General features: G+C 32.1%; 1 protein-coding gene across 4 annotated transcripts in view; it reads left to right on the forward strand.

Annotated features, from left to right (window-relative positions):
• Nucleotides 1–26,803, forward strand: part of LOC110997920 (E3 ubiquitin-protein ligase HECW2) — a 71,558-nt gene that overhangs the window by 37,326 nt on the left and 7,429 nt on the right. For 2 of the 4 annotated variants that reach the window (XM_045630246.1, XM_045630248.1), the window contains 5 exons: nt 104–272; nt 978–1,163; nt 1,452–1,577; nt 2,983–3,072; nt 3,494–3,654. In XM_045630246.1, coding sequence (XP_045486202.1) covers nt 104–272; nt 978–1,163; nt 1,452–1,577; nt 2,983–3,072; nt 3,494–3,654 — 732 coding nt within the window. Of the gene's footprint in view, nt 1–103; nt 273–977; nt 1,164–1,451; nt 1,578–2,982; nt 3,073–3,493; nt 3,655–15,923; nt 16,185–26,803 lie in introns of those variants that run through there. The other 2 variants (XM_045630247.1, XM_045630249.1) reach the window with 2 other exon arrangements.

Below are 26,803 nucleotides of genomic sequence, written 5' to 3' on the forward strand. Positions count from 1 at the left end.
ATGCAACGGGCGGCCTTATCGCTAACAAGCGATCTCTTCCAGGCAACCCTAGAAAGAAATAATACATTTATGCTTCTAATTGCCATTTTTTATATTTTTCCAGATACCAATCAATCCGCCGTACGATGACGCGTACTCAGTTAGGCGAAGAGGATCGCTCGTCTCCTCCCCCCGCGCCTTCCCCCCGTGAGCCATTACCCCCGCCCGCACCCCACCCCGCGGCTGAGTTCCTGGCACGACCAGATTTTTACTCCATACTGCATATGAATGCTGTAAGTATTTGCTACATTCACATACGTCCATTTACCAAAGGGATATGAGACAGAATTCATGTTCTTAAATCTTAACATTAGGTGGTACATTTCCAGCAGAAATACAAATCTTAGAATCAGTGGCGCTATAACTCTATAACTAAAGACTCAAAAATCTGTTACTAATAGTCAAGTAGGTGAGATGCTAATGGCGATTGAGCATTGCTGGCCCAGTGGCTTCAGCGTGTGACTCTCATCCCTAAGGTCGTAGGGTCGACTCCCGGTGCACAAATGGACTTTCTTTCTATGTGCGCATTTAACATTAACGGTGAAGGAAAACATCGTAAGGAAACCTACATGTCTTAGACCCTAATAGGCGACGGCGTGTATCAGGCACTGGAGTCTGTTCAGATTTAAAAATGATCATGAAACATTCAGAAATCAGAGGCCCATACCAAAAAGTGGTTGTAGCGCCACTGATTTATTTTATTGTTTATTCTCTTGTGCGATGCCGTCGACTTCTTTGGATTTAAGCCATAATGTTTTTCTTCATCGTACCAGTGAGTGTTAAATGCGCACATAGAATGTTCATTAGGTTTACAGTCGGGATTTGAACTTACGATGAAAAAATAATAATACTTTATTGGTTTAAATTGTCATATTTTAATTTTAAAATATGAAATTACATATAGTTTTGGTGGTAAAGATATCAATTTTATTTTACAGGAAGCATCCTCCCTATACAACTGTAACTCGACCTTAAAGCATATGATATCAAAGATTCGTCGGGACACAGCTTCCTTCGAACGATATCAACATAATAGGGACCTCGTCGCTTTAGTCAACATGTTCAGCGATTCTGATAGGGACTTACCACTCGGTTGGGATACAAAAGTCGACAGAAATGGAAAGGTATGTATTTTTCACGTGATTCAAAGTTTTTAGTTCCTCTGCAAAACCTTTCCACTTTAACTTCAATATCAAATATTTTTTTGTCATCTTTATAGATATTTATACCTTATCTAGAGACGAGTACAAGTCATTACTTATATTAAACAATATTTAACGTTTTTATCCTATACTTGAGAAGTCTCTCGGTTAGGATTCTTATTATTCGCTTGGTTCTGGAAATCTTTAGACATTACTTCAGGCAGGATAGCTTGATAATTATCAGCGAATTGATATTTTACAATACGTTAGTGTTTCTTCGTGGACCACGTGATGCGCCGTACGACATTCATCGATCCTCGTTTGCCTCGCGCGCCCCAAGCGGGGCCTTTCTCCCCGCTGTTGCCACCGCGTAGGCGCCTGCTCCATCATGAACAGGTGTTGCGGATTACTCTAACGTTATCTTTACATTTAAAAATAATCGTTTGAGACATGCGCCCATACTTTGTAACTGAATAGTATTATTAACACTTAAGTTATTAATTAATATTGATGATATAAAAAACAGTATTAGAGTTGAAGAATTGATAATTGAAAAAGAGCGCCGAATTGTGTCAAGTTAGCTAATCCTAAGCACAGTATATTTTTGTCGTTAAATAAGAGATGGCGTTCATGATCCTCTAATTTATGTACTAATTCTTGATTTTAATCATTAATGTTTATGTAATTTATTATTTAATTGTATAACATTATTAATTTTTTAAGAAAATTGCGTCATCTATGAGTAGGATAACCTAACTTGACATCAATATCGTCTCTTTGGAAAAGCGCTGAAATGTTTTATCTCAATAATAACTTGATTATTTGGATTCACCATTAGAATCGCCATTGACAGTAACAGAGTATATAGCACATAAACTGTGACAAGTATTAACATTTTCTTCATTACATTGAATCCTCGTAAACTCTTCATCACATTCTTTTAGGTGTTTTAATGGACTAAAATTTAGTGTAGTTAATTAAACTAGTTTTGAATGGCTTTAAGTATTGTACATATTTCTGTATGCGGTTTAAATTAAATTTTTAACCAACGACAACGAAGGTAAAGATAACGTTGGATTATATATTACATTTGGCAGCATGTTTCTGTTTGCATCGTGGTATTTTTGCACGAATTACCTGCATCGTGTGCATATAAGTTTTGCTAGTTATGTGTTCTTGTGTACCCTCTATTCATAAAGTAATATTAGCCTGAATGTCTTGTCATTTCTTTAATGTCAAAATGACAGTTCAAAAGCAATCTGAGGCTAATGTATGTTCATGAATAAAGGTATTATCGCACCCTTACTTATGCAATATTATAACTTTTTCGTTATGATGGTAGCAATGTTTTCATTAAAATCTATATTCTAAAACTATATAGAAATGGTACAAAATTTTATAAGTAAGGGATATATTGTGTTTATTGTTTGCATTCGTTGTTTATTCTGTGTCGTTGTAATGTGTGAGTAGATTAGTTTAATTCCAACGTAGTACTATTTATTATATAGGTAGTATAGTTTATTTGACTATATTTATCAAGTGATGACTTCCAAGAATGGATGTATTTTATTTATTATTATTTTTTGTTGCAATATATTCATCAAATCCGTAGTTCATATGAACTATGGTATTGCCATATTTCTAATGTATTTTGAATATTCATTTCTCTACCGTTTTATGTACAACTAACTGTAACTACAGTTAAATGGATTATATACATTTTTACATCTACATTTAGATTACGTATCTAGTAACGGATTTGGTAGTTTTCTCATCATCATTTAATAATTTTGTTGTGCAGGCGCCGACTCCACCTCCTCGGCCGCCAATTTCGTCCTCAGACACATATACACACCAAACTCAAGAAATTCCTGTTGCGTATAACGATAAGGTATGTTTTACTATTTTAATTTTTATAAACTTTTTACACAGCCACTTAGGTATTCTTATACGCTATTATAAACTGTCGTCCTAAATCAATAATTAATCCATATACAGATAATTTAGGCTCCCTAATGACAAATATATTAATAATAATAGATATGCAGTAAAAATACATGGTGTGTAACCAGGGCGTCTTTTGTTTTCTATAGTTTGCTTTATTAGGCATTTCCTGCCGTTGTTTACTGCCCGCTCATGGCTGTGCTACAAGCTCGTCCTACGATAAAAATCAAATTAATGATCAGGTCACACTTAAGATATGAATTATCAAAAACACAGCTTTTTATACAAAGTTACCTATCAAACATAATATGTCTGACTCTTTCCTCTTTACGACGACTATTGGACTTGAACAAACATTTTTTAAACAGGTGGTAGCTTTTCTTAGACAACCAAACATAATGTCAATACTACGAGAACGGTGCGGCGGTTGTAACAACTCGCTACGGGATAAAGTGAATACAGTACGAGTTGAGGGAGCAACAGCTCTAGCACGATACCAGAATGATGTGCAGCTCACTTGCTTACTCAGGTAAGTGCAAAACTAAACCCCAATTTAGGAAGTGCATGAAGAAGTAATTTTTTATGTATGCAAAATCGAATTTGGATGGTCAAATGAAAATATTTATTTTTTACCTTTAAAGAAATTCGCTTATCAATTTTAAGAATCCGAGGCAAGATATTGCGGACATGGTAGTGGGGAGACATAATAAAATAGGAATTTAAAATATATCTCAAATAAGAAATTTTATACGTTTAATTCTCCGTATTTAAGTATTATCTTTCCTTAGAAGGTTTACATCATGTAAGGTGAAAAAAACGGGCTAGTGGCGAGATATCTTCTACGATCAAAATAATTCAAATTTAAAATACAAAACCTAAAATGTTTATAACAGCACCACCTAGTTTGAAAGTCCAGAACTACGGTTTGCTTCAACAGAATGCTATTTTAAAATGACCAAAAGATGGCGCTACAATTAGCAACCGTGTTTGGATTTTATAATAAATGCGCATAATTGTGATTAATTGGAACGTATCCTTTTTTATTAAATGGTGTAGTGGAATCTTGGTTGGTTGCATTTTGCACTTGAACTAAAAAGGACAAAAGACGGTTTTGTCTATTTTTAGCTCACAAGGAATATGATCCGTTCCCATAGTTAACTTGTTCTTGAATCCAGTTTAACATGGTTTCTTGCATAACATTACTTTTGTTTTATGGAACATAGTGACTGTTATGGGAATTATCCTGTGTGGATATTGAGCATTATATGAACTGCTGATGACTACATAAGTATTGTTTGTTTATATTTATTATAAAACGAAGGCAATGTTTATGTGAATGAAGAACATTGTGTCAACTCAAAGGAATGATACTCTCTAACCCCTGGCTGGCCAGACCGAAGGCCTCAGTGGCTAAGATCTAGATTCTAGTAGTTGTATATAGACGGAATGACTTCGTTAATGCGTTTCAGGGTATGGCGTCATCGCAGTGTACAACCTCTAGTAGAATACAGGTCGCTACATATATCTCTTAAATTCCATAATAAACATATTTTATTTTATTATATTTTCATATCTTAAGCATCTTAACACATTTGACAAACTAAGCCTAGCAGCTAGGCAAAATTCAATTCATCACAACGTCGGCCCAAGCCAAAATCTGTCAAGCTGAGTTCTGAGTCAAGGCCCTTTAGGTCAACAGCGAGATTCCATATTCAAAAAAAGAATACTTCGAAATATGTCAAGAAATTATATTTGAAATATGATAGTTTCAGAACCGAGCCAAGAACACGGAATACCGCGACTATGTACTCGTATATGAATATAAAGCGCGTCTCTTTTATAAATTTATATAAACAGTTTATCTAGAATACAGAAAAGATTAAGGCATCTAACAGTAAGATTTAAATGTTATCATGTACTGAATATTAGTGATATCTCGCCCTTGATCTGCCGTTTTACATTCAGGCCGCTACAAGCTGGTCCTAGTGCGTAATGCCAAATTTCCCGTTATTGTTTATGTATGTTGGACTCTTGTTGTATTTAATAACAGTAAAATTTGTATTTTAAGCTTTAAATGGCAGCTCTATTGGTGTGAAATTTAATAATACGGTAGTTATATTTTTAAAAAGCTTTTAAAATTATATACTTTAATTGCGATGTTTTGTGAAAACGTAAACCTTTTCAAGATGATACTAGAGATAAAAGCTATACATAACGTTTTTGAAAACTTTGTTTATTTACGATGGGTGATATAATAGTCTATTTGACCTATAATTTTTTTTATTTTTAATTGGAAATATTTATTTCAAGAACCCGCCAAAACCTTTCATAGACAAGATTATGTGACACCAGTCCCTATTACATACAATACCATTTTTACGGTGCATTTGTCATTCTTAAATTACACAATTAGTTTTATCCGAAATCTCCATTGTAATGAAAGCTCAAACTGTATTACGTTAGATAGGTGAAGACAGAAGTGACATGTCTTCACAACAAGCAAGTTTTCAGATATGCAATTGACTTATATTTTTTTTTATAATGGATTTTTTGACAAATTAATAACAGTTTTTTACTCAATAACGCAATTGGCTTGGTAAGCAATATGAACTAGTGCTTTGTAAAATATAATAACACACATGCTAATAGTCATAGTACATGGGATGGTGATAATATTTTAAGAGCTTCTTCGAACGCAGTCTGGCGGTTCTAAGAATATAGAGCTTTATGTCCCCATATTAGTTTTCGGCGAAATAATAATTAGTTGTGTCACATACTAATTTACTACTAATAAAATCTATAATTCCTCACTTGTTGAGTGTGAGTGATAATATATGCCTTTGTGGAAAATAAAATATTATGACTTACAAAGAAGTGTGGATTATAACTATACGAAAATATAAATCATTCTGTTTTAAGTAAACCACTAACACGAATATATTATTTTAATACATGGTCCCATCTTTATATATATAATTCTTCTGTGAGTGTGTATGACTGAAGTTCTCTCAAACGACTGGACCGATTTTGGAATGGTTTAGATTCACAATTTTGTCCGCTGGACAATGTTTTTTTAATTAATTTTTAATTTATTAGTAGTAGTTGATTTTAGAATGTTTTACATTGGATCCGGCAGACGGCGCTACCATCGCAGTGTCAAATTTTAAATAATATACGAATTTTAATTTTAGTCTGTCCCGACAGTTAGCGCTGCGCTCAAATTAAAAAAAGTTTTGTTATCATTGTGTTATTGTAGACCATGTGCTGGATCGTTAGATATTGTCATAACATTTAAATAATAATTTTCATCAAAACGGTCCAGAATGTTTTAGCTTATTAAAAAAAGTTTGAAATTTTCAAATTAAAGACGTGTAGACAGGACAACGTCTGTTGGGTCCGCTAGTATATTATAAAACAGGTAGGTAGCAGGGGAGTGTCGAATCCCCCATTTCATAAACAGGGACTTTATTGGCCTCAACACAGATCACGTAGGCTTAGTGTCTAATTCTATCACATTTTCAATTAACATAAATAGTAAATTAATGTTAAAATAAAACTAAACGTAAATTAGATGTTAAAACAGTGTCATCAAAGTGATTTGATATTTGTATATAACACAAGTTATACGTTTAAATATCGTATAAGTTAATTACATGAAAAAAAATGTCATACCAATCAGTAACCAACATTGTTTAGAGTTGACGTTATTAGATAATATTTCTACTAATTATTATGGAATATTAAAACATTTGCAAAAACTGTAATTGTATATTTTTCTTGGAATAAGTGAATAATAGGTTATTATTGAGAATAATTAACCAATTAACATTATTTATATAAGCTTCGTTTGGCTTGAAAAATACAATTGACTTTTGTATAAGAAAAAATACGCGACTTAATCGCCATCTTAGCGATTAGGTTAGATTTACGCAGCCGTGCGAGCGTAATAGCTGGTAATTAAAAAATAAATATTTCTTAATAAATTATCTATTTGCCTATAGTTGTAAAGTCTTCTTAAAAATACCTTTAATTCGTGTTGTTATTCACTTTTTGTTTGCGTGTCCTAGATACTGCATAGGCATCGCCTCTATTACAATACCCTAGCTACATCAACGTCAATGCTTTCAGATATCAGACATATATCTATATATTTACTATCAAGAATATCTTGTTAGTTTGAAGGAAAATTGTTATTAAAACGGATTACCTACTATAATGATGACCGCTTTGTTTTCTTTGGCTTCACTGACTATGTTGTCGAAGATAATGAATAACATATATCATTTGCAAACATAAATATGCTTTAAATAATAGAGGATATTATTTTCAGTCTAAATCCACCAATCTCGTAGAAAAAAGAATATTGATAACTATTTAAATATTACCAAGCGTAATGCTATGCTTTATTTATTTACGGCAATCATGCCAAAGAATATTTTTATATACATATTACATAAAAATTCTACTTAAAAAACAAAAACAGGTGATATTGTTCAGTTTTTCCATACCTACAAATACAGCCAGTTCTGGTGGCAGAACTGAAAAAACGGTTAAGCTGCGAGATAAGCGGAATAGGTGACTACTGGGAAGAGTTCATGAGCTCCACTCTGGCAACTCCGCGATCTGAAATACTTTACAGGCACATATAGTCTAAGCGATTCCAAAAGCTGGCACATGCGGTCTGTTCTACACCACAAAACATTGGTGTAAAGTACATTGCTGGTTGCTTAATGCTTACATGTAATGCTGCAGAGAGTGCCTGCATCTGCCTATACTCTCGGGCAGATTTAGTTAATGGCCACGCTTATAAAACTAAAAAAGCCAGAGTTTACAAGTATTATTTTTTTCTGTTAACAATTTTTTGTATGTTGTCCACTTGTACGCGAATTGTACTTCTTTTGTGGTTATATATAAGCCTGGTAAGTTCTTAGTGTATGTTACAATATTAACTATAACGCATCAAAAGCTTTTTTAAATTGTAAATTGTTATTGTTCATGATTGTTATGCAAATTCTTAATTTATTGTTATTAAAATAATATTAGCTTTATCAGCACATCGTCGGCCTTGCCAACTCGTATTCATTGAATGTCTGCATTTTAATTAACTTATCTGATTTTTTATAAAACAACATTATTTTGTTATATCCTATGCACAGCCCGGTCATACAACGACCACTACTTAGGCCTTGACTGGGTTAAGCTATCGCGAAATATGTTAAAATGGAGTTTTCAGAATGTCCATACCACTTAATAATCCGCATCATGAATCCAACCCACAACACACTCCATCGTATACAGCCTGACATTCATAACATCACAAAACACACACCGAATTAAGTATTACTTAGTTAAAAGTATTCAATAATTTTTATCTTTTTCTAAGATTCGTAAATGTTTGAATTGATGATTTGATGATTAAATAGAGTTACGGAGAGTTTATTGCTAGTTCTTCTCTTCCATTCTACCCTCTTGATTGATGAGAACTGGATGTAAAGGTAAAATTTAAAGGTAAAAAGGCAAATAATATATAATTATTTTTTGACGTTCATAAGTGTGTACATTGTGAATAAATACGTTCATACCTATATATATATGAATAAATAAATGATTTTAATTTATCTTGTAAATTATACAAAACGTATGAAAACGAAGAAATACTATCGAAAGGTTGGTTCAAATGCAGTAACACAATAAAGCGTCACTGAATTAGCCCATCATCATCAAATACTTAGTATTTCTCTCGTGTATGTGTTCCTGTGTGTACTCATTCTTACACGGAAGTGTAATAAAACGCTCTTCATATTAACAATGTAACTCTTATAAATTTCAAACCACTTCCACCTTTCATCATGACTTCTTGAGTTGTTCCAGACATAACTTCACACGAAATTATAACAAAGGAACTCAATTCAGTTTGATTTACATTCAAACGTCATCGAAATCTGGTCAATTGATTAACGATAATCTTTATGCCAGAGATATAAAGTATCATGTGTGAGTCATACGATGTGGAAACTTCCGTGGAAATCGTTTTTCTTTGGTATTAATCATTATTCTTTGAACAAAATAGAACCAAATGGTGATACAAGTTCTCATTTAATTTTTGTCTACCCTCTACGATCAACCCTTATTTTGTATTTGTTACTTAAGAACTTATAACTTGAACTCGGAAGTTTATATAGAGAAAAGTGAAAGAAAAACCTAAAAAGTTTTCATTCCGGAAAACCAAACAGTCTCTAGGGTAGCATAGCTAAATATTCCATGTTGGTACTAAAAAAAGTAGGCTAGGCATTAAGGAGAAACAAAGTTCGCGGGGGCAGCTAGTCATAAGATATTTTATTATACGTATCAAATAATCATTTTAAAAGTTGAACTAGTCTCAAATTTTCCTTTATAAAAATTTAGGAGACTAAAGTGAGGTTAAACTTTTTAATACTTAGTGTTTATTTTTAAATTTGACCTGTATTCGTTCGTCATAACATTATTTTGAATTGGCAAAGCTAACTGACGCTTAAACAATGGCTTTATGTTTACGAGTTCTTGTCTACTTATAGCGAATTTAACAACTCACAAACGTGTGTAAAATGATTTATGAGCTTTTTTAACAACCTACGATTATATATAGCTAACGTCCACAACGAGTTTTGTGTTGATTTCTGTGGCATCTTGTATTTGTCAAATTCTGAATTTCTATTTAAACCCCTTGTACTTTGAATCTTACATTAAACACATTATTCATATAATTCAAATATTCCATCAAAAACAATACTTAAAAATATTCCTTGTGGAGGTCGCTATTTTTGCGCGTCTATTTCCAGCCAATTCCGATGGTTCTTCGCCAAGTGAAACAAATGACGCTTTATTTAGATACTTTAAAATTGCCTTTGGTAATTTGTAAGTATCTCAAAATTTATTAATTGAGTTCATGCGCAAGTTCCGAAGAATTATAGTTTAAACGTTCCCATTAAACTAATTGGTGATGCGATAAATAAATAAATTTGCATGGCTTACAATTTTGCAAAGGTTATATATGTATTGTTAATTACGACTCCATAAGTTATATTTTTAATTAAATATGATAAACATACGTCGCTATTCACAAGTAGATCTTAGAACATTGTATCAGTAACTGTCCCCGACCATTTCTAAGGAATGTAACACCGGATGGAGTTATATCGGGAATGGTATTCTGGAATCACATTCAGCTAGTTTAATAATTGCTTTGCATTTCAGAATATTTCACTGCTGAACTAAATTGTATTAGTTGTTTTTCTTGTAACTTTTCAGGGTTGCGATTTTATAAATAAAATTCAATAAACAAATTCACGATAAGCTTTGGTTGCCATGGAATCCTCAACTGAACATTATTCTACACTGTTCTAGTTTTTGCTTAATACATTACGACATATGCCATTGAAGCATGTTTTTTTATTGATCCCTTAATCGCTTGTTATTTGAACCCGTTAGTGGAGCAAAAACTCGTATTCATGATAAATATTCCCACACCCACAATAGATTTCTCAAAAGTGTACTTGCAGATGTATTGAAAGAAATTTTTATAATGTTTAGATAAATCAAAATGTAGGAAGAACCTATTGCATATTTTCGCCTTCAGTTGTTTTTGCAAACAGACTGTTGCAGAAATTATTTTTATGTTTGTTGGGTAGGCCGTTCGTGGTACCTAATTAAAAAAATATTTTACCTAAAATTCTTAAAACTTAACAAAACATAAACTCAATAGGTTTGTTAGTACATTGCGTAACAAATATATGAAGGATTATATATGTAAAAATCTATACCTACTTCTATTTTAGCTAAGAATTTTTTTTTTGAAAGGAATCTCGCTGTTGGCCTTAAGGGCCTTTACAGCTCAGCACGGGCTGTTTGGCGAGCATAGCTCAGAACTTGATATACGATCAATTTATGTCTAATGCTACATGCGTTTTTTTTTTCGACTAACGGTACGCGGTCGAATTGAATAGCAGGTAGACGCGGCTGTGCCTGCGCACCCGTTTCTAAGTGATTCGATTGTTACAATAATCACAGTTATAAACATTTCTGTTGGGTAGTAGAAAAATGCTTGATTAAATTGCTTTTTATTGAATTGTAATTTTTGAAATTGGGGAGGGAAAAATCCTAAGACATCTTTCACTAGACATATCTGGAATGTTTTTATAATGTTTCTTTGTTATTAAAAAAACAAGTTGTTGTTGAAAGCAAAGGGAAACAATAAAATTGTAACAAAGCAAACCCTTTCCCTTCTAAGTACGGTGTAATTAGTTGACATCGTTATTTCTAAAGATTCCTTTGTCTATGGTGAAAGTAAGAGTTGAACTAATATTGCGATAAATATTTGTGCTGTTTACATAAGGACAATCTGTGCGTCCTTAATAAAATTTTACGGTACTAATGACATAGGAAGCCCTAATACGTGGCAGTTTTGGAATAACACTGGTGTTATAAAGTTAAAAAACTGAAAGCTGCCATCACCATTTTAGCATCTAAGAACCTTTCAAATTCTAATCATGCGTTTTTTAAACTTTGCAACGCAATTAAGGTATGATGAAGATCGATATCAATTAAAGACAAATACAAAAAAAACGCTTTGGGAAATTACAGCTCTTCGTACGAACTTTTTGTTGTCTTGACATGAGAACAGAAGGCTTTATACACTTTACATTACCTGGATAGTATTACTGTACATTTACCCTTTATTAATTGAATTTATACAAATATCATAGACCTCGTTTAAGCCCACATAGTTTATTGTAGGTGCTTGAGCTTATTAATTGCATCCTGTTTCAATTGTAACGATTTAATTCTTCAATTGAAAGTGTTACTAATGAGGATGCGTTCTCCGTTTTCAATATTGCGTATTACATATGAGAAGCTATTTTTTATTGGCATCTGGGCGTAGTATATTTTTCTAAACAATATATCCAACAAGGAATATATCCTGGTGACGAAAATACTACGAAATTGTGTTTAGGGACACGTCAGGTCAAAAAGTACAAGTTTAATTTAATTTAATTGTTTTAAACTTCGTGATGTTAGCAATAGACGAATTAAAATTAAGTATGTTTTATAAATATAATAATGTGGTAAAACTAGAGAAGAAACTATTCCTTTAGTCGCACCGTCTCATTTGTACTTTTCTATATTATATATTTACATTACCTTCCTTATTATCTATTAGCTTAACAATTTTTGTTTATAAATTGTATCTGCACAAGACATCATTTAACATTACGCTCTAACCTAACCTGAGACTAACGATTTTAAACTTACCTCATTTCTTAAAAGGATATTTTTTATAAGAAAGTGTCAAATAACAAAACTTACAATCTCTATTAAGGATAAGACACTATTTTTGTGTACTCTTTTTTTCACTTACTAATGTTTAGCTCTAACGCTAACTCACACTAATTCGAATAGTTTTGTCCTTCTAGACCCGTGGTGTCAAAAAGATGAATAGCCTCGACATTCATTAGCCTAGCACTAAAAACAAATTTAGAATATAATATGAAAGCCTGAAAGACTTTCCGTGTTCCCAATGCATATCTATGTCAGTAGATGCAATCTGTTTGAAAATAGCACGATTTTGTATGTATTTATACACTCCCGATTTCACATCGGGGTTACATAACATTGGTAGATTTGGGTCATGAGGGTCTCGGATCCCATAAGATGGGATCGCACGTGCGCACACGCATTGTTCTACGCTATTTGACTAACAATAAGGGACTGTTTAATTTGTGTATAAATCAAGATAGTAGGAAATTATTTAAACAAGACTTATACTTTTCGACTCATATATACTTAGTTCTTTAAACTGCTTCCCTATCCCTAGACTATTTGTTGTCCTTGATGTGTAATAATGTATACGCTTATAAATCTTTGCCAACCTTGAAAACAACGGATGCGTTGATTATATTTTTATTTGCAAATGCGTAAAACGTATAATCATTGCGTGACTCCTCCGTAAGTAAGTACTTACCGGGTTCGTGTTTTTCTTCTTTGTTTCATTCCATGGAAGAAGTATTACTTTAATTGACATTACAGCCACGCCCTCGATTATAGAATTATTCAGTATTTTTTAAACAATAGTCAAGTTCATGGACTGTTTACATTGAGACAGTACGAGTATTGTATTAAGAATTCTAGTCAAGTGACTCTTCACTATTGGATGCAAAGTCTACTACGAACAGCAATACTACAGGTTGTCTCAGAAGTTCTTTAAACTGAAAAAAAAAACAATGTAAACATAGAGGGATTTGTTTTAAAATCACTTCATGCAAATGTGCTCTATTTTGTTTTTGACATAAATTTCGAAATTAAGGCAGTGTTCTAGTGTTCAAACGATTAAGAACTGGGCTCATAAGTTTGAGGAGATTCTACGTTGGACAAACAACTTTTCTCTTTCTCTACGTAAGATAAAGAAATTCATACGAGTTTGCTATCCATCAAACTGGTAATCAAGCAATTACTGCTAATAAGCATTTAAAATCATTGTTTTATTTTTTAATATACGTGCTGTATGATCTCCGCAATTTACTGAAGTACTCGCGCGAGTGACTGTCTGTGTATAAATGAATTATTGTCAAGCTGCGTGATAATAATTGAAAATGTGATTTGTGTTGTTTGTCGCATTATTGACACGCAGGTATTATTAAAACAATGAGGTATTTATTGATTTACTCACATGAAATATCAACCACCTTATTTTAACTATAGTAGTTTTTCGCTGGATCTGCGACACAAAATTTATTCGAAAGGAGAAACGCGCTCCATAGCCTTACCAATTTCCCCTGATCTTTTTAGTCGTTGCAGGACGAAAAGTATCTTTTTATACAAATTTTTGAAGTTTAAGCGTATAAGTGCATTATGTCATTAATCAGGTTTCGTTGTATGAATTCATACAGTCTAGAGTAAGTGTGATTCATATTATATAATGATCTCACAATGATATAGTCACTGCAGTAATGAAACATAGATCGGCGCAGACAAGGTAAAGATTCTTACCAATTTTAATGTTTTATTTTTATTAATAATAACTGTTTATTGTCTAAACCAAAACAAATCGAGACAAATATAGTTTTCACGAGTTTCACCAATAGCTCTGCGCTTGTCAGCTTTCGGGTAATAAAGTTTTAAAAGTTTTAGCTTATCTGATTTGATATACTAAGCCGAATGCCTTCTGCTTAGTTGGTATACTTTGATATACTTTCTGTATAACCAAGGACTATTATTACACGGGTTACGTTTATCGTTATCATTAGAAATGTTCACTTGCCAAAGAAAAAACGATAGGTGAAATAAGTATAAAAGTATTTAATATTTAAATAATAATAGTAACGTGTGTGCGGACGTCGTAAAATAAAAACTTTAAACACGATGACGTGTCGTAAGCTCCTTAAAAGAAAAGTGACGTTATGAATATGTTAATGGAAATATTGTAGACGACACTAAGTTTCCACTAACGGAATTATCTGTTAGATTGAACTCGTAATTTCCATCACCATGAAAGCCTTATAAGTTGATTCTCTCTGCAAGAATCTGTTCTAGATAATAGGAAATAAAATGCGGAAAATTATTTATTAAATGTGTTGTTATCAACACATTTAATCTTATCTTAAACAATTTTCAATGCTTCAATCACAATGTTGTCTTAAACAATTTTCAATGCTTCCATCTTTTGGGTTTGGGGCTTAGATTTTTGTTATCGTTGCGACATCATTTACTTTTTTAATAGACAAGTATTGGGATAAGGCGTGCCAGTTTCTATACGACGTTTTCCTTCGCCGTAAGAGCGAAATTTCATTGACCAGCCAGTATCGAACCTACTACCTCTGGAAAGATCAAATAAAGCCAACATTGAAAGTATTTATAGGATTATTTAATTTAAAAATATGTCTATTAACTAATAATATATTAATTAACAAAGTAAATAAGTTATGTATATAATTCACTTAGTAATGAGATACAAAAGCACTTTCTCTCTATATAAATTGATGTACATTAATCTACAAAACGAAACGAATCAATCATTTCAAATAAAATTAAATGCCTGCTGACTTCAACTGCAATTGTATACAATATTTCTATACGCTCTTGAATACTTGACGCTGAAGTTAAAGAAAGTAGCTATTAGTAGTTAAGTTTGAGTTTTCCCTTCAAAACAGAGTTAGCTGGTGGCTCGTTTTAAGAATTTGTATTCTTCAATCTACTTTGATATGTTTCAGCGAAATAATTAAATTTTATAAAGGCTATTAGGGCGTTAAAAGCTTTGTTAGAAACTAGCTGACTTGTTATTAGGACGCAAAATTATACGTTCATCCAGCAAGGGTTATTGCTGCTTCTAGGGCCATAGGACGTTGACATGAAGACACGCGATAAGCGCTACGTAAGAATGCTTGCGTGTCAAACGCATTCGCGTGTCACAAGATATTCGATGCCCATGGGCTCCTTCCGAGCAATATGATAAAATTGCAGTGTATTCTATTTTTAATAACTATATTGAGAGGTTAAGTAAACTAGTGTTTGACATTTTATATCAACTGTATGTAGGTTTAATTAGTTCCGTCAAAAACACGTAAAACGTCTGGAGTAACCTCTATTATTAATATACTATACGAAAATATTTAACGATAAACTTTAAACTAACCATACAAAAACCACCAATTGTATTAAAAACATATCAATGAATGCATAAATCCAAAGCAATTATCGGGCAATGAATCAGAGATTCCACCCCCGTAGCGCCGTAGATTAGACCGTAGTACGGTCAGTGTCGTTTCAACCACGGTACAGAGCGCACGAGTCCACTCCTCACGTAGATAATTTTTTTTGTAATGACGGGCGCAGGTAGTCCGGTAGTGTACTCTGAAGGATTATGACGATTGAATTGTGCAGTGTTCCTTTGGAAACAGTCAAGATTAACTCGTACGAGGAGTTGGAACGCGCGGTGTCACCCCGTGGGGTGCGCCGACGCCAGTTCGTCAAGGGTTGGAAGAAGACCATGGGTGTCATATCTAAGACGTTTGGCGTCGTTTTCAGTCTGTAAGTTTTCTTATAATTTATATATTTACGTATTTGTTACGCTCTTAAATTATACAATTTTCGACATTAAAATACGACTTTATTTATTTTAATTTTAATGCGTTATAAGTAATTTTTTTATCGGTTAAAACAACAGTGCCGGTAAGTTCAATTAAAATGAAATATATATAGTAAACATTTGCATTCACAAGTGTAACGTATAGAGTAATCTTAACGATTTATCAAGCGGAAATAAAGGTCTATTGCTTAGCTTGCGCAAGCGCATCTATTCGCACGCAGCACTTTCCTTCTCGCAACAACACTCCTGTCATTCATAAGCTCTTTACTCTCACGCGATTCACTTCAATTACACTTATGCAAATATTACGAAACTACACCATAATTTCGGTCTCCCGTGTATTGTCTCCCGCTGTAATTAAGTTCCCAGCAATTTAAAATATGTATACCGCTTTCTCCTCATATTTTATCAAGAAATGAGGTCAGTAAATGAAAACCGTTTTAGTCTTCAAAGAAAAGGAAATGGAAATTTAATAGCAGCAGACTAAGTAATAGAAATCAATTAAAACCTTTTTGTTATTGAATTTATTGGATCGTTTTATTTGGATGTTCTATTTATCTTATGATTTATGTCCAGTTTGAGTTTGTACATAGATTAGTGTGAATGTTATCTCACAGGACTGTAACCAGAGGTCTATTGTCCTCTTTAGATAGCGTGCTGATTACTGGTTGTAATTACGATGTAATTACTAGAGGTTACACCAGCCCTTATTATGTTGTTATTCGTATCCGCTTCTTTACCGTCTACTCGGTTATTTCTATGGTTTTGAATAAAATAAATAATTATTGGCCGCACGGAATTCTTTCCGACAAAATTATTTTGGTATGAATTATACAATTATATTCTGACAGATTTTGGATCTCGATTTTGATTGCTTGATTTATCAAAACGATTCTACCCTGGTTGCACTTAATTTTTTTTTAATTTTTAAATGTTAGATGGAGAGTTCTTTATTACATTTTATGTAGTCTCCATAAGCTAAGTACAACTTGTCAGTCAGATGTTTCTAAGCACACAATACATTATCGCAAAGTATTTCGTATCTTCTATTTAGATAACGGTATTAACCTATCGAATAAGCTCCAATTCAATCAACATCTGCAAATCATAGGTTTGGGCCATAATTTGGATGCCTCTGTGATTTTATAACGATGACGTCAATGCTCGAAGATGTGCGATGGCTTTATGGCGGATGGCAGATTGATGGTAACTAAAAATAAATACCTATTTCCATATTACCCGTAAAGTATCAAAAACAAACGATTATTTAGATATATCAAATACTAATATGCTTAGATATAAAGGAGTCTTTTCGTGTGGTGGTAAATCTTTTTGTACTCTCGCACTATAAATACGATTATTCAACAGAGTTACAGAACGTTACTCTTTTCGGCCTGTTTCTATTACAGATTTGGTTTTGTCCCTTTTATATAACACCGGCGAATGCGGCCGGCTCTGAAGATTAGGATAACAGTTTTTTAATTTACCCTTCCCGCTTTTGTACTTCATCAACTTTAATGTTCTCATTTTAGAAAGTGAAGAAAGGGAGCGCAGGTATCGTTGAAAATTGTCTTCGACTTTGGTATTCATAATGTATTGTATCCATTATAAGAAACATTATAGTTTGCAAGCGTAGTGAATTCGTTTGTGTTTTATCTGAAAGCATTAACTTAACTAGTTCCAGTTATCACAATTTTATTGTTCTATTTATCACCTATATCCTGTGACTCTTCGAGTCTTCGCTGATAAAAAAAATTCTTAGAATTTTTTATTCGGCTCCCTAATCATGTGTGATTTACTATAAAATTAAAATCGTAAATCGATCGTGACGATTCGTGTCCCCAGGCCGTTTGTATCGGTTGTAAAATAATAAATGGCTCGAATGTAATCTAAATCTAACTTCGACATGGGAACAGTCTATAGACGACAGTTGATTTAATTTACATTGTATTTAACACTGCTTTATATTTTGAATATAATTTTAAACATATATTTACATTTATAGTTTTAATAGCAAAAATGTATTTGCCAGTTTAGTAAATAACATAATACTCCCGTCCAAAACTCAAGTATTATATAAAATAAAACTTTTCCATATCGCATACTTTAAAACGCTTCTATAGCGTTTGTTATAACATAGTTAAAATTTTTGTATCGATATTGATGTCGATTTTGGAAAAAAAATTTTTTGTCCAAAATCGACATCAATATCGATACAAAAATAAAATTAGTTTTTTATTTCTACTGACTACCGCTGTCAATACTGCCAGGAACATAAGTAAATAGCCACAAAATAGAAATAAACCTATTGTGATACAACCCTTGGTCTTGACCTGAGATAGTTATCTATATGTCTATCAACTGTATCTGTGAAATGGCCATCGCTCTTAAAAACAATACAATATAGTGATTTTTTCTGCTCTGTTTGATTTGACTCGAAGGTTGTATAATTTGTTTTGATGGATCTATTCCCGAAGTACATTACATTGCGTGCGCTTAGTATATCTGATACAGTTATTGATCCGTAACTAATTGATACTTTATCAGATATTTTTAGTTTTAGATCAAGATAATCTAATAAGGACAAATATGATACTGCAATTAAATAATTACGATTAAAAACAATTTGAACATTTCAACTTTTGTTGTGTGCGAATATGGTTGAGATTGAAAAGGCAAAATAATTTTTGGTTTTACAGATTTATTAGTTTGAAAGTAATTACTTGGGTATTTTGCCTACCACTCACTGTTCTAGGTAAAAATAAGGCCAACCTCAATTTGTGAAGTTTTTATTCACAAGTATTATCCCACAATTAAACTGAGAGCTAAAGAGTCGAATGATGTCCTGTCAACTGGAACAAGTATGACCTGATTCCTGATCCAAGGAAAACCGCTTTGCGTCCAATGCTCTAATACTTTAAATATATGTGTAATGGGCTTCAAACTTCATCTGAATATACCATTTAACAGTATGTATCTCCATGCAATCTTTCTTGACTCCAGACTTCTGTCATTAATTTTAGGCTTTTTGAGTAAGAATCATAGTCGGGACTTACCCCGAACTATGTCCCGTAAATGGCGATAGACATGTATGAATAGTCAAATAAAAAGGAAATGCTTTTAACAGGCTTGTTTTATATAAATCAATACAGTAATTAACTTATAAAGCAATCTTGCCCTAGTGGCTTAGTTCCACCCTCGTCCCTAGAACGAAGGTTGGAACATGGTTCATGTCCGCATTTAAACAGCGCATGTCAGGCACAGAAGCCTACTTGCCTTTTAAAATAAGAGCTTATCACAAAACAGATACAGAAATCTGAGGCCAAGACCAATAGGTAGTTGAAGCGCCGCTGCTTCTTTCATTTTTTAACAATTCATTCGTATTTCAAACTTTTGGTTAGTTCGTAGATTTTCTACTATCTGTACCTGTAATAATAAATAAATAATAGGCATCCGAAGAGCTGTTTCATCGATTTTAGTTTTGTCATATTATTAACTGTAGGTGTGTTTTGTAATCGGTCAACCTTTGATAATGTTATTTACACATTTTCGCATTAGGTACTTCCCGTTTGTGCAAAAAGTTGTTCGTATCGTATCGGTCATTACTGTTTGTGTATATTTTTAAATAAGAAGGTTTTATTTAGATGGACTCAATGGGTGTTCACTGTCTGTTGACAACCTCATGTTAATTATATATAGATTATAGACGCTGAACATGTACTATAAAAAGTTTAAAATTCGAATTAAGATAATTTTTGAAGTCTTACTTCTTTTGGCGCGTTAAAGTGGTGAGAGTTTTAAGATACGCGCACCGTCACAAAAAAAGACCCTGAAGTTAGCATAGTCAACATTTGAGAATGAAAAATGTCCATTTCTTTAATTATGTAGATTTTTTTTGTTTTTATATATATTTAACTAGTTACTGCGTTAAAATAAAACTTTTAATGTTACATACTTTTTTTCCATTGTTAGTGTCGTTTTTTCTACAAACGTAGAATTAGTACATAACAAACGTAAAATTTCATTTGTTTTTATTCATAACAACCCTGACTTAAAAATTAAATGATATAAATCGTGGTATTTTCACACCGTTTACCCATAGACCTTAATATTCCAAAATTATTTAAAATTGAAAATGTTATAACTCTTAGAACCCTAATGTGTTATAATGATAGAGCTCGATCCAAAATTTAATTAAGGACGCACAGAACGGGTTAATAAAATGTGAGATATGTAATTTGCAAAATACGTGGCATATATTTTACGAAATACATATGTTTACCTATTAATTCCATTTGTATACGAGTATTATCTATCTAAATGAGACAAATTTTTCCATAAATCTTATTTATATTATATACCATCAGTCTTATTTGAGAATGAACTTTACCATATTTTTTCATGGAAGGAAAAAGTTTTGTAATGAAACAATCGTTTTCTGTGTGACTTTATTTTCAAGAAAAAACCTCACATAAAAGCGACATCATCCATCGACATTACCCATAATATACATTAACTCGTTTGTTCTTTAGAAAAAGTACTTTGTTAGTACGTTAGAATCCAATCAATACTATTCATAACTAATATAAATTGTTGTCGAATACAAGAAACCGTTCAATCACGTTAGCGTAAACAATGTCAGAGCCAAGGTTTTTACAAATTATTATCATTACAATGCAAATGCAAAGTGAATATAACATTGCCGGAATTGGTCAATTACTTCCCTTCTATATGTCTATTTTATATAAACAACGGAAGATAATGAATTTCAAATGCTTATTTGAAACCCTTTAACGCCCATTATAGAATTGAAGGCTCGGTATTTGTCTGGTATCGAAAAAAATAGGCAACGTAAATTTTACTTAATATAAAAATAATTAAGGTCTGGAACATTGAATGCATACTACAAATAATTTCTTACACTACCCCATCTTCTAGATCACTAATCAATTTAAATGCTTTGACGTATTAGACATTGCTCAAGGGAAGATTTTAACTTGAAACCATAGATTTACACTTGGACTTGAAAGCATTGATTTATTTATATAACAACTATTAGTATTAAATAATTACTCATTTGGATTGCTGTATACATGTTAACCAACGATACAAGGTGAGAAATGCGTACCATGTTACTCGCACTCATAAAACATACGAAAGTTATGTTACGCTTTCGTGAATAAATCACTGATGTGTTTTTATTTTTTGCTGAAAGCTCAAATAAAAAGTAAATTGTTAATATCACATATTAAATGTGTAAGCTGCTGCATAAGCTGTTGTCTTATCCAACGGAAGCGATCTAAAATTAAGTTAGAAAGTAGATGATTGAAGTTCGAAAGAAGAGCTTCCATCTAATTTTATATGTATGTTTATACACCACTATATAACTAATTATGAATCGTATATATTATATGTTATCTATTCTAAAATGTATGACATATATAAACATAAATTTTATAAAAAATAACTTTAGTAATTTTTATAAAATTTATGTTTGTATAAAAATTGCATAGTTTTTGCTAGTATTTTTCGCTGAGTGATGTGGATTAGGTACCTTAAGAAACCTTTTTTTAAATTGATAATTGATATCCATCCTTCCTCCACAGTCCGGATTTTTGAGCGGGGCAAAACCTTCTATATAATTCGCCTCCATGAAACATTGGGATGGTCCCTTTGATTGAAAATAAAAATGTGTTAGGAAATGAGAAAAATACTCCAGTAACTGTGGTGATATGTATATAAACATTGTATGACTCAATTGTATTTATGTACATGACAGGATACAACACAACGGTAGAGTCCACTCAAGCCTGACTCCCTATAGTTGCTTAATTAAAGGCAAGCTTTTTTCACAAAAAGGTGTAAAATATAAAGGGTGAATTTATAATTTGTAGATTTGTGTGAGTCATTTTGTATTTATTAAAATTAATAAGGTCCTTATAATTTTAAATATTTGCTTTAGTAGTATTGCAATGAAGTGGCTTAAAATATTGTAGTTCTATAAAGAGGATAATAACGTAGAGATGTGTATATGTGGTCAGAGAATATACAATCCACCTAATAATTCTTCAAAAGCATTGTAAATTGATAATAGTTACTTACAAGGTATGTTAATCTTCATTAACAAGTGGTATTCTTATGCAAATAGTAAAAACCTTGGTCTGCTTAATATTTATATTCAGTAATTTTAAAAAACACTACAATGTACACCTAATATTGATTACATTATGTATGAAAAATTGGCTTTCCGGTTAACCATGGATGGCACCTTGGAAGAGAATTAATCGTTCCATTAGCAGATATGTTTATAAGCAACGTATCTACTAATGGTGCAGATCAATGCAGAAGAGAACTCTAAGCTATGGACTATTTCAGTATATCGTCAACGACGATGCCGGATGCCGAGATGCGTTCTACTTTAATACGTAAGATTCAAAAAAGGAAGAAAAAATTCGAAATTCGAATTCTCATTAGACGCAAAATTAATTTATATGAATTATGCGTCTAATGAATGCTATTATAAACTAGTTACCATAACAAAACAACTGTGTTTACTAACTTCGTAACAGAGCATAAACTGTACCAAAACTAATTACGTAATTAACGTTATGAGAAGCGCTTAGCTTACACGTTAAATAATATTTCAGGCGTCAAGGTCCAAATTGAGTAGCATAGTCGTACAATGCGTTCTTTTGTTTTCATGTTAGCGACGCCAGAGGAAGTAATTTGTAACGAAATTAAGCACGTATTCGCTTCGATTTTGGCTGAGGTCGGAGCAATGCCACCTGTTACATAATTTAGTGTAATACATTCTACCTCTTAAATTTAGTTTTTTAGTAGCTTTGTTAGGACCAACTTGCGTGATATTGGATCGAGATACAAACACATTCAAAGGCTTTTACGTGTATGCAAAACATAAGGCAAATTTATAACGGAATGAACAATAACGTGATGGTCAATTGTTTTTTGTGTTGACTCTTGGTATACTGGACTGGCTATTCTTGGTAGATCACTTTGAACATTAAATTTTAACGTTGAATTTTTTTTTTACGAGCTAGCGAATTCTGAAATCGGTTCCTGGTGATGGTCTTCCCTGGAAAGTGTCCATTTGCCCCCGCATCTTTTAAAACATTGTTTCTGTGTATTGTTACTGTTTTTTATAATCAGTACCAAACAATGACATAGGAAAATAGAATACACGTTTAATAACTTCATAACTATACTTTCGAAAATTGTATAATAAGGTTGATATTATAATATCGCTGCAACGCCAAGGGCCAGACATTTATTAGTATTATTAGTGATTATTATCTTATTTAATCGCGGGAAGAAATCAACTCAGATCCCTGTGATTATAGTGAAAAATATACGATTATATCATAGATAATAGAGGACAAAACGTATTTACTTGACACGGATTTTATTCTCAAAATATTTTATATTAAAAAGTGTAGTAATAGATGTCTTAATTAGGTTTTACTTTTATTTTTTATTTTTATGTTATGTTGTAATTTGAATTAAGTGTTTTAATATTGTCTGATGTTCACTGGAAAAGGTTACCGTCTTATTTATTATTTCGTCAAGTATATTTGGTCAATATTGCTTTTTTAAAGTCTTCCACAACTAGCTATAGTTTTTGTTTAATTGCTCATTATATGTTTAATATGATTTTATGTAATTGTACTATTGTTATAGATGTTTACCCCAATCTTTTATAAACGAAGGCGCGAACAGCTGCCCGTAAAAGGTTGTTACGAATATAAAGGGTTTTCGTCCGTTACATTTTACATTATAATTGCACAGGTGTCTTCAAGTACACTTATATTTCCGGGTATATTTAAAATAACATTTGGCAAATACGTTGGCAATAATTATCTTCTGCGATTGTCTTGTTCAATGCAAATCACCTGTTTATGACATTTCCTTTATAATTGTGTAATGATTCTCCAAGTAATATAACAATAAAGTAATATAGTAATATAACAATACTATTAAAATACGTAAAAAGATTATTTTACTTTGGAGTAGATAGGTTTTATAAAACAAACGCAACGTATAGGATATAATAAATGTAAAAGGGATTGAATTAAATTCTCAAAATAAAAAGTATACATGACAGACAGAGGCGGACAAAATCTTGAAGCGTCAGTCGACAAGATGGTCGAAGACCCTTGTAAATGAACACCTGTTGCCGAAGATGATACCAAACGGATGTGTACCTAAAGAATAATGGAACAGAATCGAAAATGTATTTTTCGTACTTCCCTGGGTCTTAAGATGCGTGCGCGCTCGAGGCCCATAGCGCGTGCGCCTTGAGGGAATGCCTCCTATGGTCATTAGTTTTTGGAAATTGGAGCCTCAATGATATATGGCTGGGATGTGTCGGATGTTTTTGTAATGACTACGGTGAATGTATTATTATGAGTGATTTTAACGAATATAATTTTTATTGTGTTGTTTTTAATGCACGTATTAGTTTTGGTTTCATTTGCTGGTACAAAGGAGGCTGTGACATAATTGATACACTTTACCGTGTCGGTACAATTGAAACGATTTTCATACAGGTTACTAAGAAAACATTCATCTAAGAAATACCGATTCAATCATCTTTATTGGATATTATATTCGCAATACAAATTTTCAAGTCAATTGCTCCATTGTTATTCTAATATCGATACAGCCATTATCATACCCAAAACAGTTAACTGCCCCTATATTGTCATGATAATAGCTCCATAATCCTTCATTGTAGTCGCTATATTTATTTCAAGGCTGGCCTATATAAGGGTCAAATTATATTCGAAGAATCGGTGTTATTGGTTTATGCATGCGCCGAAATGTTTGGTCTACTACTGCTAAAATCAAAATCAGGTCAGAAGTTTTGTATTGCTATGTACCAATGTGTTTAAATTCCTGTTATGATTCTCCTTTGGTTTTATGCATATTTTTTTCATGATTCTTCGTTTTCTTCGTGTCTTCAGAACAATATGTTTTTATTTCATTAAACCTGCGTCAAATCGATCATACCATACTTAATCGACCGGACAATGATGTTGGTATCTATTTATTTACTTCGTATCGTAATTCTAGTATTTTCAAAGTATTGTTTAAGTTTTCTTTCTAGTTAGCCTCACCTTGAATTTTGTTATGGTCTACCTAACACCTTGTAGCTTTTGAATATTTTATTATTAAGACAATTAATATTAAAATTATTAATTACATATTAAAATTATTTTTGAACTTGGGTAGAAAAAAAACCAAAATAATGTCTTTTGTTTTGCTTTAATTTATTAATAATTCATTTATAAAGAAACGTGTTCCATAATGCATTAGCAATAGCCCTTTGATTTCTCAATCCTTCGTAAGAGGTTACCTAACAGCGGATACATTTATATTATCCATGACATCGAACATTAGTATCCTATATTTATTATCTTAATAAATGCATTATAAATAACGAAAGTTTTGGTTTAGTCACTTAACATTTGAGTACTAATTTTTATATTAAACGGTAATTTATACATTTTAGTTCATTGATATAAGTTATATAAAAATACCTTGGTATTGTTTCGCAACTATGGTCCTTCTGGTCCGGATGTCCGTTTTTTAATTAAAAAATTATTATTGCGTGAATCCGCACGTTCAAGCTGTAAAATATATTTTTTGTCTTGCTTTAATTTAATTATAGGCATTCCTAATAAAAAGCCTAACCTAGTCTTAACCACTTCCCCTTGTGTGTGAATCTCAGTTTTCTTCTTAATTTATTTTGCAGATTATCTTGTCTTTAATCCAAATGACTATGTAATATTTTAAAAAAATGTAAGGAAAATTAAATGATAATTATGTTATTTATTTATTTATCATATTATTCAAATACACTGGAGCCAGCATAGCAGAACAGTGTTATTACAAAAAATTTATTCATTGTCACTCGTAATTAATGTGAAACATTATAACTTAGTTTTGGTTTTGGCTAAGTATGAATCGCTCATTGGAAGGGATTCTTGAAAAGCGAATGAATAATTTAATATTTAGAGTAGGTATATTGAAAGGTATAGTATAGGTATAGTTGAATACAATAATTTACAATGGGTATAAAATAGTTTTAGGCCTTCTAAACTTCCTTTAATCTCACAGAGCAAAAATAAAATTGGACATGTTACTTTAACATGCCGTACCTGATTGTAGTTTTCATCTACTAGTGTGACTCGACAGAATTCTTGTTATAATCAGCGAGAGTATGATATAATATGACTATAGCTCTTTTTCAGTTACCTAGATTATATACGATACCAAATAATTATTTACAAAAAGATGTAACTCATAAATAAGTATTATAGTAATATTGCAATAAAATATAATCTGAAAAGTTGTACCGCGTATACGCATATATGGACCAACGATTGTCTTAATGCTCTACGCTCTGTTAACATACACTTTCACAGACCGTGATCATCTTGGTTAAGGTTACGGCTACACAGTAATTATAATGCTTTATATTGGGCAGATGGGATGGGAGATTCTTTCTTATGCAAATTTTCTTATAACATATGAGTGCAAT

The sequence above is a fragment of the Pieris rapae genome, chromosome 11, assembly GCF_905147795.1.
Source record: "Pieris rapae chromosome 11, ilPieRapa1.1, whole genome shotgun sequence".
NCBI classification, from domain to species: Eukaryota; Metazoa; Arthropoda; class Insecta; order Lepidoptera; family Pieridae; genus Pieris; species Pieris rapae.